The 15000-nt window shown below is 39.7% G+C and overlaps 1 protein-coding gene across 1 annotated transcript in view; it reads right to left on the bottom strand.

Annotated features, from left to right (window-relative positions):
- The window catches only part of LOC138059341 (3'-5' exoribonuclease HELZ2-like), a 67178-nt gene that overhangs the window by 50454 nt on the left and 1724 nt on the right, over positions 1-15000 (bottom strand). Inside the window, 12 exon segments of the mRNA XM_068904924.1 lie at positions 858-905; positions 1455-1571; positions 3762-3848; positions 4900-5024; positions 6088-6124; positions 6537-6713; positions 7236-7298; positions 7912-8039; positions 8547-8583; positions 9268-9462; positions 10114-10165; positions 11013-11077. Of these exon segments, the coding sequence (XP_068761025.1) occupies positions 858-905; positions 1455-1571; positions 3762-3848; positions 4900-5024; positions 6088-6124; positions 6537-6713; positions 7236-7298; positions 7912-8039; positions 8547-8583; positions 9268-9462; positions 10114-10165; positions 11013-11026 (1080 nt within the window). The 5' untranslated portion in view covers positions 11027-11077.

Raw genomic sequence — 15000 nt, forward strand, 5'->3', positions numbered from 1 at the left:
AAATCTTTGAAGTGAGATCTTCTCTGCCAAATATTGTTTAAGTGGACTTATTAAGTGAATTTAGTCAACTGGTGAGGTTCCTTAAAGATCAAGTTCGCATTTAGCGACCACAGTTTCACGCGCCTTGTCACCGCAAGATGGCAGGATTTGATGTCCCGTGAGCAGAAATCTTGCAATTTTTTTAACTTCCCACATTGATTTTTTGTTCATTTTTGGACAACGTGGAGATAATTGTAAATAAAATCCGTTTCTGGAAAGAAAAATTGGGGTCACCGAACGTCCAAGACCGTTAAATCCAGGCAAAGCTATAGCAATGGCCTTTTGCCCTATCAGTTCTCATTTTATTACTTAGCGCGCGCTCGTGTATAACGTGGCGTGTGCATTTGCGTGCGCAGTAAGGATGCGCAGAAACAATTGGTGCGAACGTCCTTAAGCAAGCACGGTGACATATCTTTTTTATTGTAGTTTTCAAAACGGGGATTAGTAGGGAACATTCAGGGAAAGTTTCAAAAAAATCGTTCGACAATTTTTTTTTCTGATGAATCACCTTAAACTTAGAACAACGCAGATATTTTTATCGCTGCTTGTATGTTTATAACTGCGTGCATGAAATTATTTCTCCTGAATTGGAATTGGTAAGAAACAGCAATGTACATTCTTATAGCACTCGTTGCAAAGATGAGCTTAGGCTTCCATCAGTCAAACACAACTGGGGTAAACAAAGAAAATGTTATCATTCCTTCAAAAATTGATTTATCTTATCTTATCGTAACGTATCGTATCGTATCGTATCGTATCGTATCGTATCTTATCTTATCTTATCTTATCTTATGTCTTTCTGAAAATGATAAAATTACCTGCTTTCTTCGGTATTCGTCCCTCAGTAACTCCTTTGTGCTCTTTGGCTGTAACAAAAAACCAAACCTGAGCGGTGAGAACTCAGTAAACTTCGATGATCACTTCAGAATGCCTTCGTTACGACAGTGACGTTCAGCTATTCCTCTCGGGAACTGGCAATAAATCGCCTTCGAACTTTTCGCTCACAGCCATTTTTAAAGTTCTATGGTGCGGTTGGGTTGACTCTATGCCCTGCTACTTTATTTAGAAAGACGTTCTTTCGTGTAAAATGAGTGAGGCACTTACGCGTCGACACATTCAAGATGGCGGGACAATAGAAATATGGTGGAAAAAAGAGAGGGTTAGTTCTTCTTGTCTGCCTGCAAACGCAGACGTATTTCCAGCGGTCGCTTCTCTCCCACAAAAAGTAACGACCACCGGAAGTATGTTTGCGTTTCCGGGCTAGGACTGTCGTTTTGCTAAAATGCGGAAAGTTATTGTTCCTTTTCTGACTGTATACGAATTGCAATTTTTCCAACAAATTAGCGCTAATCACTTTCACGAGTGGACGTTCTTTTTGTTTTTGTTTTTGTTTTTTTTTTTAAAGAAGAACTCACCCTTGCACCACTGTTCTGCTTTGATGCTCGTATTGGAGGACGCTTGACTGACGGGCGGGGTCGTTCCAATTCAAATTGGTTTTCCGATTCATCAGAAAACCGCGATAAATCTGTCATCTGAAAAATAAGTTAATCTTAAGTTAAATTAATAACTTATTGGGATAACCACCATGGTTAGTTGGGACATATAATATTTTCTACAAGTGGATGCGCGCATGCGCAGGAACGAGTATCGTGATGGCGGAAAGAGCGCTGAATTCTGTTGGCAAAATGAATGATTGTGTGATATTCGGAAAAGATGAAAAGGAACGGCGCCAGTACACTGGATTATGATGGAGTCCAGAGAATTGTTTTCACACGGCTTTTACCAACGTTTTTTTTTTCACGGTTTTCGTGAAACCTACGGCACATTCTCCGGACAAGCCGTAGAAAAATGAGGCTAACTCAGCGTTTTTGCTGAGAGATCGATCCGCCATTGCCTTTTAGTTCTGGGGTTTGATCCGCAGCCAAAGTGATAATATATAGTGAGGAAGCTTTTACGGTCGAAAAGACGTTGATAAACTGATCCGAGATGTCTGCGAACTGATAGTTGGCAAAACAACTAGTTGGTGAGAAGAAGAAGGCACGTTGCATGTTTTCAACGAGGTTAAAAAAGCTTAGTTCTTCGAAATTAAATTTTGAGAGTTCCGTCGTGGAAACCAGTAAGACTGTGTAATAACACTAAGGCTGTTAGCAAAGAATGTTAGCTAGATCGTACATAAGAAATTATATCTTCATTTAATCGAAGTTTATATTTCTTTGGTCATCAAACAAATGTACTATGCAGGTAACCTGAGCCGTATTAAATCAAAACCAGCTGTCAAAATTGAGTCAAACATTCATATGTGTAATAACGGTGTTTGTCTTTTTCGAATCAGAAGTTTTAAGAGCGCACGAGAAATCACCAGTTGTTCCCTATATATATATACATTTTTTTATTCCGATGTCTTGGCAAAATAATCAAATCTGAAAAATCTGAAAAAGTTGTGTTTATGTTATTCAAATTATGGTAAGCTCAACATAAATAACAAAGCACAGGGGTTATCTGCTTCTGCTAAGAAGATATCGATGTGCCATGATTTAGACTTAAGCCCAGGTCCCTCAATTTGTTGTGATATGAGTCCTTCGACATCATTATTATTATGAAGATTAGCTCAACACGGAATAAGACGTCGACCATTATTTTGATGTTCGTGGCAGAGGCGATTGTTTTTTTTAGAGCCGTTTCCCATCAATTATCTAATGAAGACAAGTGAATTATTCCAAAATTAAGGCATAGAAATCAATAAAATTGGCTCGAAATTTTGAACGCAATAAATGAAAATGGAGAATGGTGAGAACTGGTCAAAGTCTGCCAACCTGTCAGAGATAGTTCAAACAATCTGCTTGTTATGAATAACTGAACAGTGCTGAAAACAATAATGATACAAATGATGATGACGTGGATGATTGGTGTGAAATAAACTGAAGGAACATCCCTGAAATGGACACCTCGATTCGCTCTGACGAAGGGCTAACGCTCGAAACGTCAGCTTTTAGAATCTCTGTACGGTGGCAAATTTACATTATCAACTCCGTTGATAAAACCAATTTTTGTATACTACTTCCCCACCGACGCAGCACCACAGTTTCTTTAGAAACTACCCCTTCATTCCCTTATTACAATAACCTGATATGACTGAACATGGTGGTGATATTTTAAGTGTTGCACCAGGAGAAGGTCTACTTCTGTTTGTTTATGATAATATTTTGAAGAGTGATGAAATGCCTATGGAAGAAATAGTCAACTTTTTATGGAGCTGAATTCCAGCAAAGAGGATCTCCTCACATTCATGCCTTGTAACGCTGTTCTAAGGATGCACCCCAGGATGAAAAAAGCTCCAATGATAATATTGTTAATTTTGTTGATAAGTATATCAGATGCCAAAATGATAAATCTAGTGAAATAGAATACTGCGAGTCTACTGTTATTGCACAAAGGACACTACAATGAATCTACAACTGTATAGTGTAATAAAAACATGAACTGTATGAGAAAAACAAGACTCGAGAAAAACTCTAACTGCACTTTAATTTATACACATGAAATTTACTTAGATACTATATCAAATTCACTTCGATACACTACCCATATCTATCATCTCCATTATTGAAAACAGCATCATCAGCTTCACGGGGCTATCAAATTGACACCTATCCACGAGTTAGCTATTGGCTCCCTATGTTTAGATCTTAAATGCCAAAGTAGTAAAGGAAAAAATGTCTTACCGATTGTGACTGACTGTTTTTCCTCGAGCTCTGCTTCTCACTCAATTTAGTTCTGATGTCACTTACAATAAGGCAAACTTTCATGCTCTGCAATGACGTTTGAGCGACAATTACGAACGTTATCAAGCAACAGCATACAGAAATTGAGATTAAAATTCGCGCTTGCATGCAGTCAACTACCAACAATTAGGGAGTTTTAAGCAAAGGCCGTGACGACGGCTACGCAACGACACGTCACAAAGCAAGGATATTATTGGTTAAAAAAGGAAGATACCGTGCTGCACGAGCGATACGCATTTTAGTGCATTTTTCTCCGTACTCCACAGAACAACCTTTAGTTTTTAACGAAAGCGTGAGCATACGACAATGAACTATTCATTTTACACGTTTACTTTAAAACCGTTCGTACCCATCCAGTTACAAGACAGTTCTCCCGAGTTGTACAATGGTTAGAAGATGGAATAATAGCGAAACACTTACGATGGCGTTAAGTTATGTTTTGGAGTGACGTTTTCGTTGACGCACCCTGCCAGCAGAGCCTTCTTAACTCGACGCCATGCTGATGAAGCCCAAAAGGCCGAAACAGCTATCCATGGCTGCTAATTGACCCGGTGACATGGTTGTGCGCATGCGGGATGTGTTGCCCACACCGGGTTGGTGTTACCGTGTGTCACCTTGATATAATTGTTGCCCTATTCTGCCAGTTGTTATTATAGGAAAGCTCTCAGTTTTGCCGCATGTGTCAAAACAATTGAGCAACCCTAACACGTCATAAGTGCGCAAGAAGGTCGTGCCCAGGAACTTAATCAATGATACTATTTATTGATTTTCCAGTTAGAACTTACAATGTTTGAGAAAATTTTCCAAACCGATGATTGGAAACATTCTTTCTTCCGGTTTGAGGTTATTCTTTGTTGGGCACATACTTTGTACAGACAAGTTGATTTATGCGTCGGTTGTATAATTTTTTATGAGTAAGAAGATTGCTAGTGGAGACCGTTGGCATCATAGCAGGACCCGATGTGACAAAAATTGTCTAAACATCTGTCAATGGCCACTTCGATCGGTGGATTCCAGGATTCTATGGTTTATGAGTCAAAATCAAAGGAATTTTCCGTTGGCTACTTGTTAAGCTTACCTCCGGATCCATCCTTCGCCATTCCATCGCAAGTCGCAAGGCCTCGTCGAGTTCTCCATGCCGAGTGTTAATGTTAATTAGCATATCAAAAGCAGGAGAACTGGTGCGGTCGGAAATATTTAGAGCTGCAAGAGAAGGCAAGAATATTTGCCACCGATTAGTTAACAAGTTAAGTGAGAGACGACGTTACTGTTGTACCTCAAAAAAGACAGAAGTGTACAAAGTCGAAGAAGATCTAATACAAGTCGTTAGAAGCCAGTTATACCTGAAACTTAACACAGCAAGGTAGCTGTCCGCGGGCGGATCTTGCCCAACCTCAAGTCATACGTGATGGGATATGCTGAATAAAGCCTCTCAGAATACATGATAATAAGGGCAACCGCTTTTGTATTTCAGAACCAGCGACACATAAGAGCTCGAGTATATGATGTTTACTTTTCATATAAACGGACGCGTTTAGAACTGCTTTGCTCCACTTTCCCCCAGAACTGAAACGTCGTTGATGGAAAACGGGTGTTGACTCATTTCCTTATGGTCTCCAAAGTTATAGTGTCTTGTCGCAGGCCCGTTGGTAACTTTTGAGTAACCTGGCTACCAAGAGTCGTATGAGCTGCACACTAACATTGTCTTTCTCTTACAGCAAAACAAATTATGTCGGAAAACCGGCAATAGAAATGCTCGAAATTAGCATTTGTTTACCTTCAACAAACCCACATTCACAATTAACATTTTTTGGATAAAGACGTCTCGCTGTTAAATGCAACTTTGTAAAACAATTTACAAGCACGGATGACTACATGAGTAGGACCATTGCACATTGATGTTTGCATTTTAAACTGAACTAGTCTTTCGAATTCTGATTCCCTGTCATCGCTAACATTCAAATAGAGGCGTGACTTCACGCTGCTTTGAAGTTCATGAATCCTGAAAAGTGCAAATGTCGCTTTCGCCTGTAGCTAGCTGATGGAGGTGGCATAATAACGCCCACATAAATGCGTGCAAAATTTTACGACTGTCTTCAACAGTGGTTAGCCGAGTCAGATCTGGTTGCCAAACCCCGTACATTTCGGCTTATTACATCTATAATTCAGTTTCAGGGTTTCGCAATCGGAGATTTCGGAGCTACCCAAACGTGGACACCCTTCGTTTCTTCTAAAGCTTCATGACTACGACGATTATTAATTTTACCTCTTTGGCAATCCTGCTTTGCTTTCTGAAGATCTCCCTAAAGAGTGACAGTCAGACCAAAGTAAGAGATAGCATTCTAGTTGTTAAACGTCTGTAAATTTACATTCCAAAGGGTTTGGTATTTCAGTCCCACTGTGCTTGAGTGATAAATTGCTAAAACTGTAGGCCCAACAAAATGATAGTAAACGCATTTTACAGACTTCTCTTTGAAAAACAACGGTCTTCTCTATTTTGTCTGACAATTTTTACATCAATTTTCCTTCCAATGTGTAGTCAAATGTTTTGAAAGAAATCAATCAGCTTCTGTAAACGTTTATGCATAGCAACGGATGTTTAATAATAAAGTCTGTGCTCACATCACGGTTGCGATAAAGCCTTCTTGTTTAATAACAACTTTAGGAGACTGTGCGACTGTGTCTAAGCATGCACAGAAGAAACATTTTTTTTACCACAGTCAGGTAACACTGAGCCCTTCGTTCGAAGGCTTCCAAAATTTCAGGAAAGAGGTTTATAACTTCAGTGTACATCCGTACAGCTAAGGTCGTATCTCCTCGAGAAAAATGCTGCTCTGCACTTGACATGAGAACCTCAATGACTCTGACAATGTGATATTGATTTCCGTACCCCTGAGGAACAAAAAAGACACGTTAAAGGTGGGAGTGCATTGGTTAGAGCACCAACGAGCTCTAACTTATCAACCAGCGTGTCCCGGCCGGGTTGGAAACGTCATCGGTAACATTGCAATGCTTGCTTCTAATGGCAACGACTTTGAAATGGAGTGCGCTCAGTGCCTTTTCTTTTTTTTCTTTTGGGGGGGGGGGGGGGGGAGGGTTCCGTTACTGTATGTTATGCGACCTCGAAATAATCAACAGGGCTCAACGCGCTCTGTTGTGAAGACAACCCAACTAAAAAACTGTTTTATATCATTTCACATAACGCCACGGTATTGCAGTTGCGACCTTTCGAAACAGATGAGACGAAAAAACGTTCTAATTTTTAGTGCAATCGAACAACAAAACAATTGTTGAATTCAGCTCTCGTCTTTTAGGGTGTACCGGCGTCATAAACTTGAACTCATTCAATAATTGTTAATTTTTCGATTGCAGTGATTTTAGTCAGGGTATTGTAACACACTTTTGAATTCGTACTTGACCACATAGCCTCATGACTTTCTCTTTTAATCTTCTTAACGCGCTCTTGTCTCTTGTCATCTGCAAAATCCAAGCATAAACGTCTTATTTAGCTTTCGAGATTCATGGGTCCGTTTCTCGAAAGTCCCGAAAAGCCATTTGCGAAAGTGGTCCTTTTAACATATCTTTTCAAGGAAACAAGACGTGAACTTGATTGTGAAAATTGATGGCTTAAAAGCTCTTTGTCATTTTAGGTACAGAGGAAAATGTGGCCCCCGAACAGTTGCTGGATTTTCGAGAAACGGGCTGCAGGTCCGATCGTATTGTATCGTATCGCATCGTATCCTTACAGCAGCAACGTCCCTACAAGAAAAAATCAAAGTAATGATTTACCTTTACAAATTTAATAGCAGGCTGGATAAATTTGCAGAAACCGCAGAGTGAAAGTACTTCTGAATTAATAATGAATTCCATAAATAGAGGATATTACATGGTCGCGCCGGGATCAGGGAGGGTATGTTCGCGCGAGGATAGAGACACCAGGCGGAGACATCCCCAAGCGGCCAGTTTATCATATAGATATTGATGAAATGACCACATTAAAAACAACTTGTTTTATTCATTTTCCAAATGACGAAAGAGTGATCATCAACCGCTAAAAACACGCATGTTGTGTAACATAAGCAAGAGTTACCTTATGATCCAAATGTTTGTAGATGATAGCATATCGGAGGGCGCTCTCTATCTCCCCTTGTAACTCAAGAGCACGCAAAAGAAGAAATGTAGTGTGCTCATTAAGCACGTTATCAAGTAGTCTATAAGCTAAAAACGAACAACAAAAGAAAGATAAAAAAGGAGATTATCTGGATAGGTTTCACTGTTCTATGGACTTGGGAATACAAGGAAAAGAAACAGGTAAGATTTGTATTGAAATAAGGAAGTACTTCCTTTATTCCCGTGCAACGCTGGGTCTGTACTTGACTTAATTAAACAAAATTTAAACGAAGATTATGATAATAACGACATTGCCTGTTTGTACACTCACATCAGTCATGCATGACTCATGGCATTTTACTTTAACTACAGGGATATCAACCGATGAATCCGTAAGTATTATTATTAGCAAAATTTGGCAACTATCAATGAAGTGAAACTTGGTAACTACCAAATGGAACAATGAGATACTTCCAAGATGGTTATTGGCCACTGACAAGTATCAGGCCAGCTCACTTTCATGTGCTTTTCGAAAAACGGAAAATGAACTGAAGTCATTGATCAGTCTATCATCCTGCTTGTGGTGGCCGAAACGATCAACCTGTGCACACTTACCAATTTCGCAATCCCGCAAGACGTATGGTAAGTAATGCTGGGGACAAAAAAAATTATCTCAGGTAACTGTGAATATATGCAAAGTTTGGTCAACGTTTAACCTCAAGTATATTTTATACTCTGAATAGTGACTTATCCACTGGACAAAGTTATCTAGCCTTTAATCAACTTGGGTCAGAACGCTTGAAACACAATATTCTCGTGTGAAAATTCAGTAATATATGATAATCATAATTCTAGGGTACAGAACATGTTGGTTGATTGCACTTTGAACTTCAAAGCGCGCAAAAATATGTGCTTTAATTCTACGTAAATCTCTCTATATCTGTTTATTCCTCACCCATTCGGTTGCTTTTTTCTTCCTCTCCCCAACCTTCCGTTGCTTCAACAATTCAAGATGGCGGACAACCATTTACCATTTGATACGCCCGCACTGCAAGCTACAAAGTGCATTGTTTGCTGGGATGTTGTATCACATTGCTCTAGATGATGCCGCTAACAAGTTTGGCTTTACATTGATTTTACCTTATGATACCCCAAATAAAAATGATTAAAATAAAATCGTTCTTAGCTGACCATCAGCCTAAGGTATGTTCTTAGTATTCTTTTGAAATTTTGCCGGTTAATTATGTTCCAGCGTTTACATTCTTATAAAAGGCATCTTACTAAAAAATAGTGCACGTTTTTTACGACCGATTGTGGAAACTTGACAGACACTAACCATTTGGAGCAAACAATCAGCCCTTCTGCATACTAACGAGGACAAAAACACGGGATCAGTGCCATATCTGAGTCGCTGCAGCAATATTGTTAAGAGTGACGCTGCTGTACCGTATTCCTTACGACTAATGAAGTCTTCAACATACACCAAGGTTTTAGGAACATCGGGTGACACAAGGTGACAATCGTGCAGAGCCTGAAACGCAACGCTTCCTCAGTTGAATGATTAACCTTTTGTATTTCAAATATAGAAGAGGAGAACTTTTGTGACAGTTAGCAATTCAAAATTTTATACAGCGATCAACTGACGAGGTCATGAGACGAAACTAGTTTTAAATCGCATAAGTAAATTAGTGTGCTGAAGGTAGATCCGAAATAGGTTTTTCCTTATTAAAAACAAGGGGAGAAGCTTATTCATAATGAATTACTGTAGCTTTAGAGTTCTTCCTGGTACACCCAATGCCTCTCATAACGCGTTTCTTGATTAAATCCAGGTTTGAGACCTTTTGGATATGTACTTGTTCATTCCGAAGCTCGTAGTCTTTTTTGTTCAGTCCTCAGTCCTCACAGTGAGGTCATTGTCGCTGACCTAGGAGCAGTCAGTCGAAACGGGACACACACACACAGAAAAGGAGGCGGGCAAAATCGGCCTGGCAAAGTTATGAGTCCTTAAGTTCACTTCCTAACCAAGCGGTGACACTTGTAGATTTTACTCTAACGCCCGACGATTTTACTCGTCAATTGGGCCACCTAGGGCAGGAAAGGGTTAATGTCCATGATAAGTTTTTCCCATATGTATTTATTGACTCGCTATAACCGATTCAGAATTGGGATTAAATATACAAACCCGTGGAATCGGGAATGGTAAATCCTCCAGCTCGACCTCATGGAGTGAAAACCTAAACAAGAAATTAATTGTTGAAGAAAAAAGTGTGGTCGTTATTATTATTATTGTCCATTTAGCTCTGAGCTCTGACTGTTTTTGTGCCGACATGCATACCAAGGAAGCGAGTCATAGCAAATGACTAAGGGCCCTCTCTGAGGTCACTCTCCTTGTACTTAGAAATCAAGTACTTTTCTCAAAATCCTGGCCGTTCCTATAGACCTTATTCCAAAATGGCCGTCATTTAAATATTCTTTTGTTTTTATTCAAATTAGCCCTTGATGCCTCGTTCTTGAGCTGAAAATTCGAAAGAATATTTTGCCTTGAACGAGGCATCAAGGTCTAATTTCAATAAAAACAAAAGAATATCTAAATGGCATTTGCATAATTACATGCACGAAAATCTCTTAACAATCTCACAGTTCTGAGAAATAGCCCATTTCTGGGACCGTTCAATTGTCAACCTTGCTACTTTCGGCCCAAATAACATATTCAGTTCTTTGTCTAGGTCTTCGTAGCATGCACCAAGATAGTCAAATACTATGGTGATAAGCTTCACTTTGTAGCCTGGATACAAGTTCTTTATTCCCAATCTAAGGTCTAAGTACTTGTTCTGTTTGTACTTGGTTCCTGGAGTGCATATCGTACCTTCCACTAGAGACCATTCTTTGTTCTTCTTGTCTAGTATATTATTATTATTAAATTAATTTCCTTAAGTATCCCGCAAAAAACAACAACAATACCCAGAAAATGATTGATGCTTTTGCTTTCGGGTGGCATTTGAAGTCCAGGGCGGTCCTGGCAAAATACGAGTTATTTTGTTTTGAGTGAGACATAAACATTTTTCATGTCATATCAATTACCTGTTGTAGGCCATTGCTGGTCCGGCCTAATTAAGACGGTGCTCCGGTCAGATCGATGCCGCTGTCTGAAAGCAATGTTTTATTTGACTTAAAATCAATCACCAAACCTGTCTTGAGAAGGACGGTGCATTCTATTGTTATTGCGCACACGTTCTGCGCATCTCGAGATACTCGGATTTGACATGGGTGGTGCGTATTAATACAAGGACATTTTTTCGCGGTTCAAAACTATTCGGAAAAAGCAGATCTTAGCAAGTGCTTTTGGTATCTAAAAAGAAAACTGGGGGTAACCAATTAAGCGTCAATTTGGAAAAGAACGCCATACATTGCTTTGAATTTTAAAGTTTTTTACAAATATTGTTGATTAATTATCTTTGAAAAATGCATGGTAACCCCCAATTTTCTCTTTGGATTTCAGTAACACTTGCTATGATCTGATTTTCCCGCATATTCAGTAAACCGCGCAAAGATACCTTTGAATTAGTAGGCAACGCCCTTAACTCTTATCCCCGCAAATGTCTAAAACATTCTTGACGAGGACGGAAAATATATACGGAGGAGACGCACTTATCTGGACAATTTAAGGAATTGTCTCTCACAGACACTTGGAAAATTCAGGTGGCTGCCCAATTGCAACTGAATTCGCCCTTGTCACACGGCGGCCATATTTTCCCGGGAGACCAAAAAGGCTTTGTTTTACCACGCCAAGCCTCACCCCCATGGTTTCCACTGTGAAGCTTGGCGTGGTAAAACAAAGCTTTTTTGGTCTCACGGGACAATATGGCCGCCGTGTGACAAGGGCGAATGGCTTCATAGTTCAGTTGGTAGAGAATTGCACAGGCATCCCAGAAGTCATGGGTTCGAATCCCGTTAAAGCCGTCCAATTATTTAAGGTGTCCATAAGAGATAATTGCTTTAAATTGTCGAGATAGAGCGAGTTTCAATCGAGTGTTGTAAAACCAAAACCAAAGCAATTACAAATCAAAAAGGACGGAGACAATCCAATAAACCAATCAAAACACATAGCCGACACAAAGCGCGGGAAAATGTGCACGTGCGAGCCACGCTTGGTTTTGGCTTCACTTCTGATTGGTTGAAAAAGTGGCGCAAGAACTTTGAACCAATCACTCAGTGAAGTAATGTAAAACCAAAGTAATTCGCCAATTACTTTCGACATTCAATTGAAAACCGCTCTAAGTACGAGGATCACTTGTATCTTGCGTCCCCACTTCAAATATTCGGATAATAAAGTTACATTTATTAAATTGGCTGTTTCCCTTGGAGGCATTTTAAGGCCACAAAAAGTACAAACAAATAAACCAGTGATATAAATGAACATGAAATATTTAAGAATCGAGACTTTTTGCGGGAGGCAAACCAGTGGCTTTGGAAGCGAAGCCGACAAGTTAACAGAGACCAACCCCTTTTTCACTAAGATGGTGCGCTGAAGACCGATCGACGTTATTCATGCACTGGTAACCGGCCCCAGTGGTGATGACCACCGATGGACGTGCGGTTGCCCGAGTTCGAAACCGCCTGAAGGCTCGTATTTTGATGTCCTATTGTGATCACTGCCGGGCATTTAGTCTATTTAATATCTTACCCGGCTTCCAGGCATAAAGCCACAGCGTTCATTAAAAGCTTTTGATCACCGCGATTTCCCGATTATCTTCCCAATATCTTCAATAATAAGAGCTTACCGTTTATGCCATAAATTGGTAAAAACGGAAAACAGGCAGAAGCCGGAAGGCGCACAATATTGCGTGAGGCTCAAAAACTTGAATCAATTAAAGGCTTTTGATCAAGGCCATTGCCCGATATCTTCAAGATAAAGATCTTACCAACTGTTTATACCACAAAACATATCCTAATCCATGATGAACAAACCTTTGTCAAAAATAACAATCAAAATGATATTCGTATTTCCTGATGCTAGCATAATCAAAGTCGAATTTTTATGTGACGGACAACATGATTAAAATGAAAGACAACACTGACATGATTTTCAGAGTTCAGAGACATTCTTTTGTCTGGGATTATGATGAAATTCAAATTAGATACTACTCATCCAAACATGACAATTTCAGCACGAACTACAGCATAAAGAATAAACATACATGCAAAAATTGATTGATATTCAGTTATATTAACCACTGAACTGAATTTAGATATTTCATTTTCCCGACGGAAGAGGTAGCCGTGTACTTTCGTGATCTAGTTGCAGTCGCGAATCACTGGAAATTTCAATTCAATTTCCGAAAACTTGAAGTGAAAACAATTCAGGGAGTCCGCGTGACAAAGTAGATATACATGTCTGATGATGATATGACCGCCACCATGAAGAGTGAGATGGTGGCATGGGCTGAACACTGATCGACGATATTCACTATGTACATAGGGAACTTATACATAGCTGCATGTTCGATATTTATTCAATTCAGCGTCGCATTGCCACTTTATCGACATGATTATAACAAGACATTACAGAAGTCTCAAGTCGTTTAAAAGTAAACACTACAATTTCGACAACCCGCCATGACTCGATAACACCGATAATTCCGTGTTCTAGTCCTACCAAGCACTGAATAGATATTGGTTTTTTCTTTACGTCTCACGGCGTTTATAAACATGTTTTGTAAGACGAAGCCAGCAGACGGTTATGAATACAAATTTCGACGTTTTAAAGACAATGATACTGGTCAGTTATATTTTAAAAGCAGTGCAGGGATTATTTCAAAGAGGAAGAGCTAAGAACGTCTGGCCAAGAAAACCAAGCACATACAGGGTCTTTGCTTAACCGTTTAAGGTGCATTTTGCATGGCAGTGTATGATAAATAGCAAAGCAAAACAATAACCAACAAAATGGTGAGGCGAAACACCCCTCGGCCCTAAAAAGTGACAGGTCCTGGTGACTGTGTGATTCCCCCGTTTCTCAAAAGTACAAGTTCAGATAGCTTTTGAGGCCGGAAAAGCCATTTGTGAATTTTAAAGAGCTGATCTTTTAATATGTTTGCAAAATAACTAAAAGTAAAATGATTTTGAGAATTACTTAAAACCTTTCCCTTCTTAAGTTACAGAAAGGACTGTGACACCCGAAAAGTTATTGGGAATTTCGAGAAAAGGGGCCCAGGAGATTAATTGTTTCTCGAAAAGTCTCGGAACGTTTCGGGCCCTTTTCGGGTGTCACAATTTTCTCTGTTTCTTGAAACATGTCTTAAAGAATGGAGAGCTTTTTGACCATTAAAACTCGAAAATCACTTTCTTTCGTTACCTTGATTTTGCATGTTGAAAGATTAGACTATCAATACAAGCGAATGGCAATTTCGGAAATGGCTTTTCTTACGCGAGAAGTTTTCGGTACTTTCAAAAAGCGGCTCCCGCCTCGAGACTTGTCGGATTATTTCTGGTGCCATAAATCTCTTCGTATAACGCAGTTCTTCAGTTTATCCTGTCTTCAAAACATTTTTAAAAGACCTGTTTTATATCGCAGTTTTACAGACGTCATATAATTTCATCATTTTCACAACGATTGAACCCGACACTGCGGAGCCAGAAGGTTCACAAGATTGCGTGAGGCCGAAAATCTTGAATTCATTAAACAAAGTGTCTAAATGGCACTGTTTAGCGCTTCGGTTATGCACCGATAAACTCGAAACTTCAACATCCCCCACCCCAACCCCGAGCAAACCAAGGGCATTTGAAATTTTGAAGATTGCATCGTTCAAATTCCCGCCCCCTCGGGCCAAAACAGTGTCCAAATGCCCTACCCTGTCGTAGGAAATATCTGTCTGTCCCCAACTTTTGAAGACCTTTTTTGTAACCCAGTCGCTCACAAATGCTGTATCTCTTCCTTTAAACTCTTCCATCTCGTCCAAACACGTGCTTTATGGCTGTTAGCCACTTCCGCGCCCGAAAAAAAAAATCATTTGAAACCTGACTCTTCCGGTTCAATTTTTCCCCACCCCACGAAGGTTAAATTCACCACTCC

The sequence above is a fragment of the Montipora capricornis genome, chromosome 8 (assembly GCF_036669925.1).
Source record: "Montipora capricornis isolate CH-2021 chromosome 8, ASM3666992v2, whole genome shotgun sequence".
Taxonomy (NCBI): domain Eukaryota; kingdom Metazoa; phylum Cnidaria; class Anthozoa; order Scleractinia; family Acroporidae; genus Montipora; species Montipora capricornis.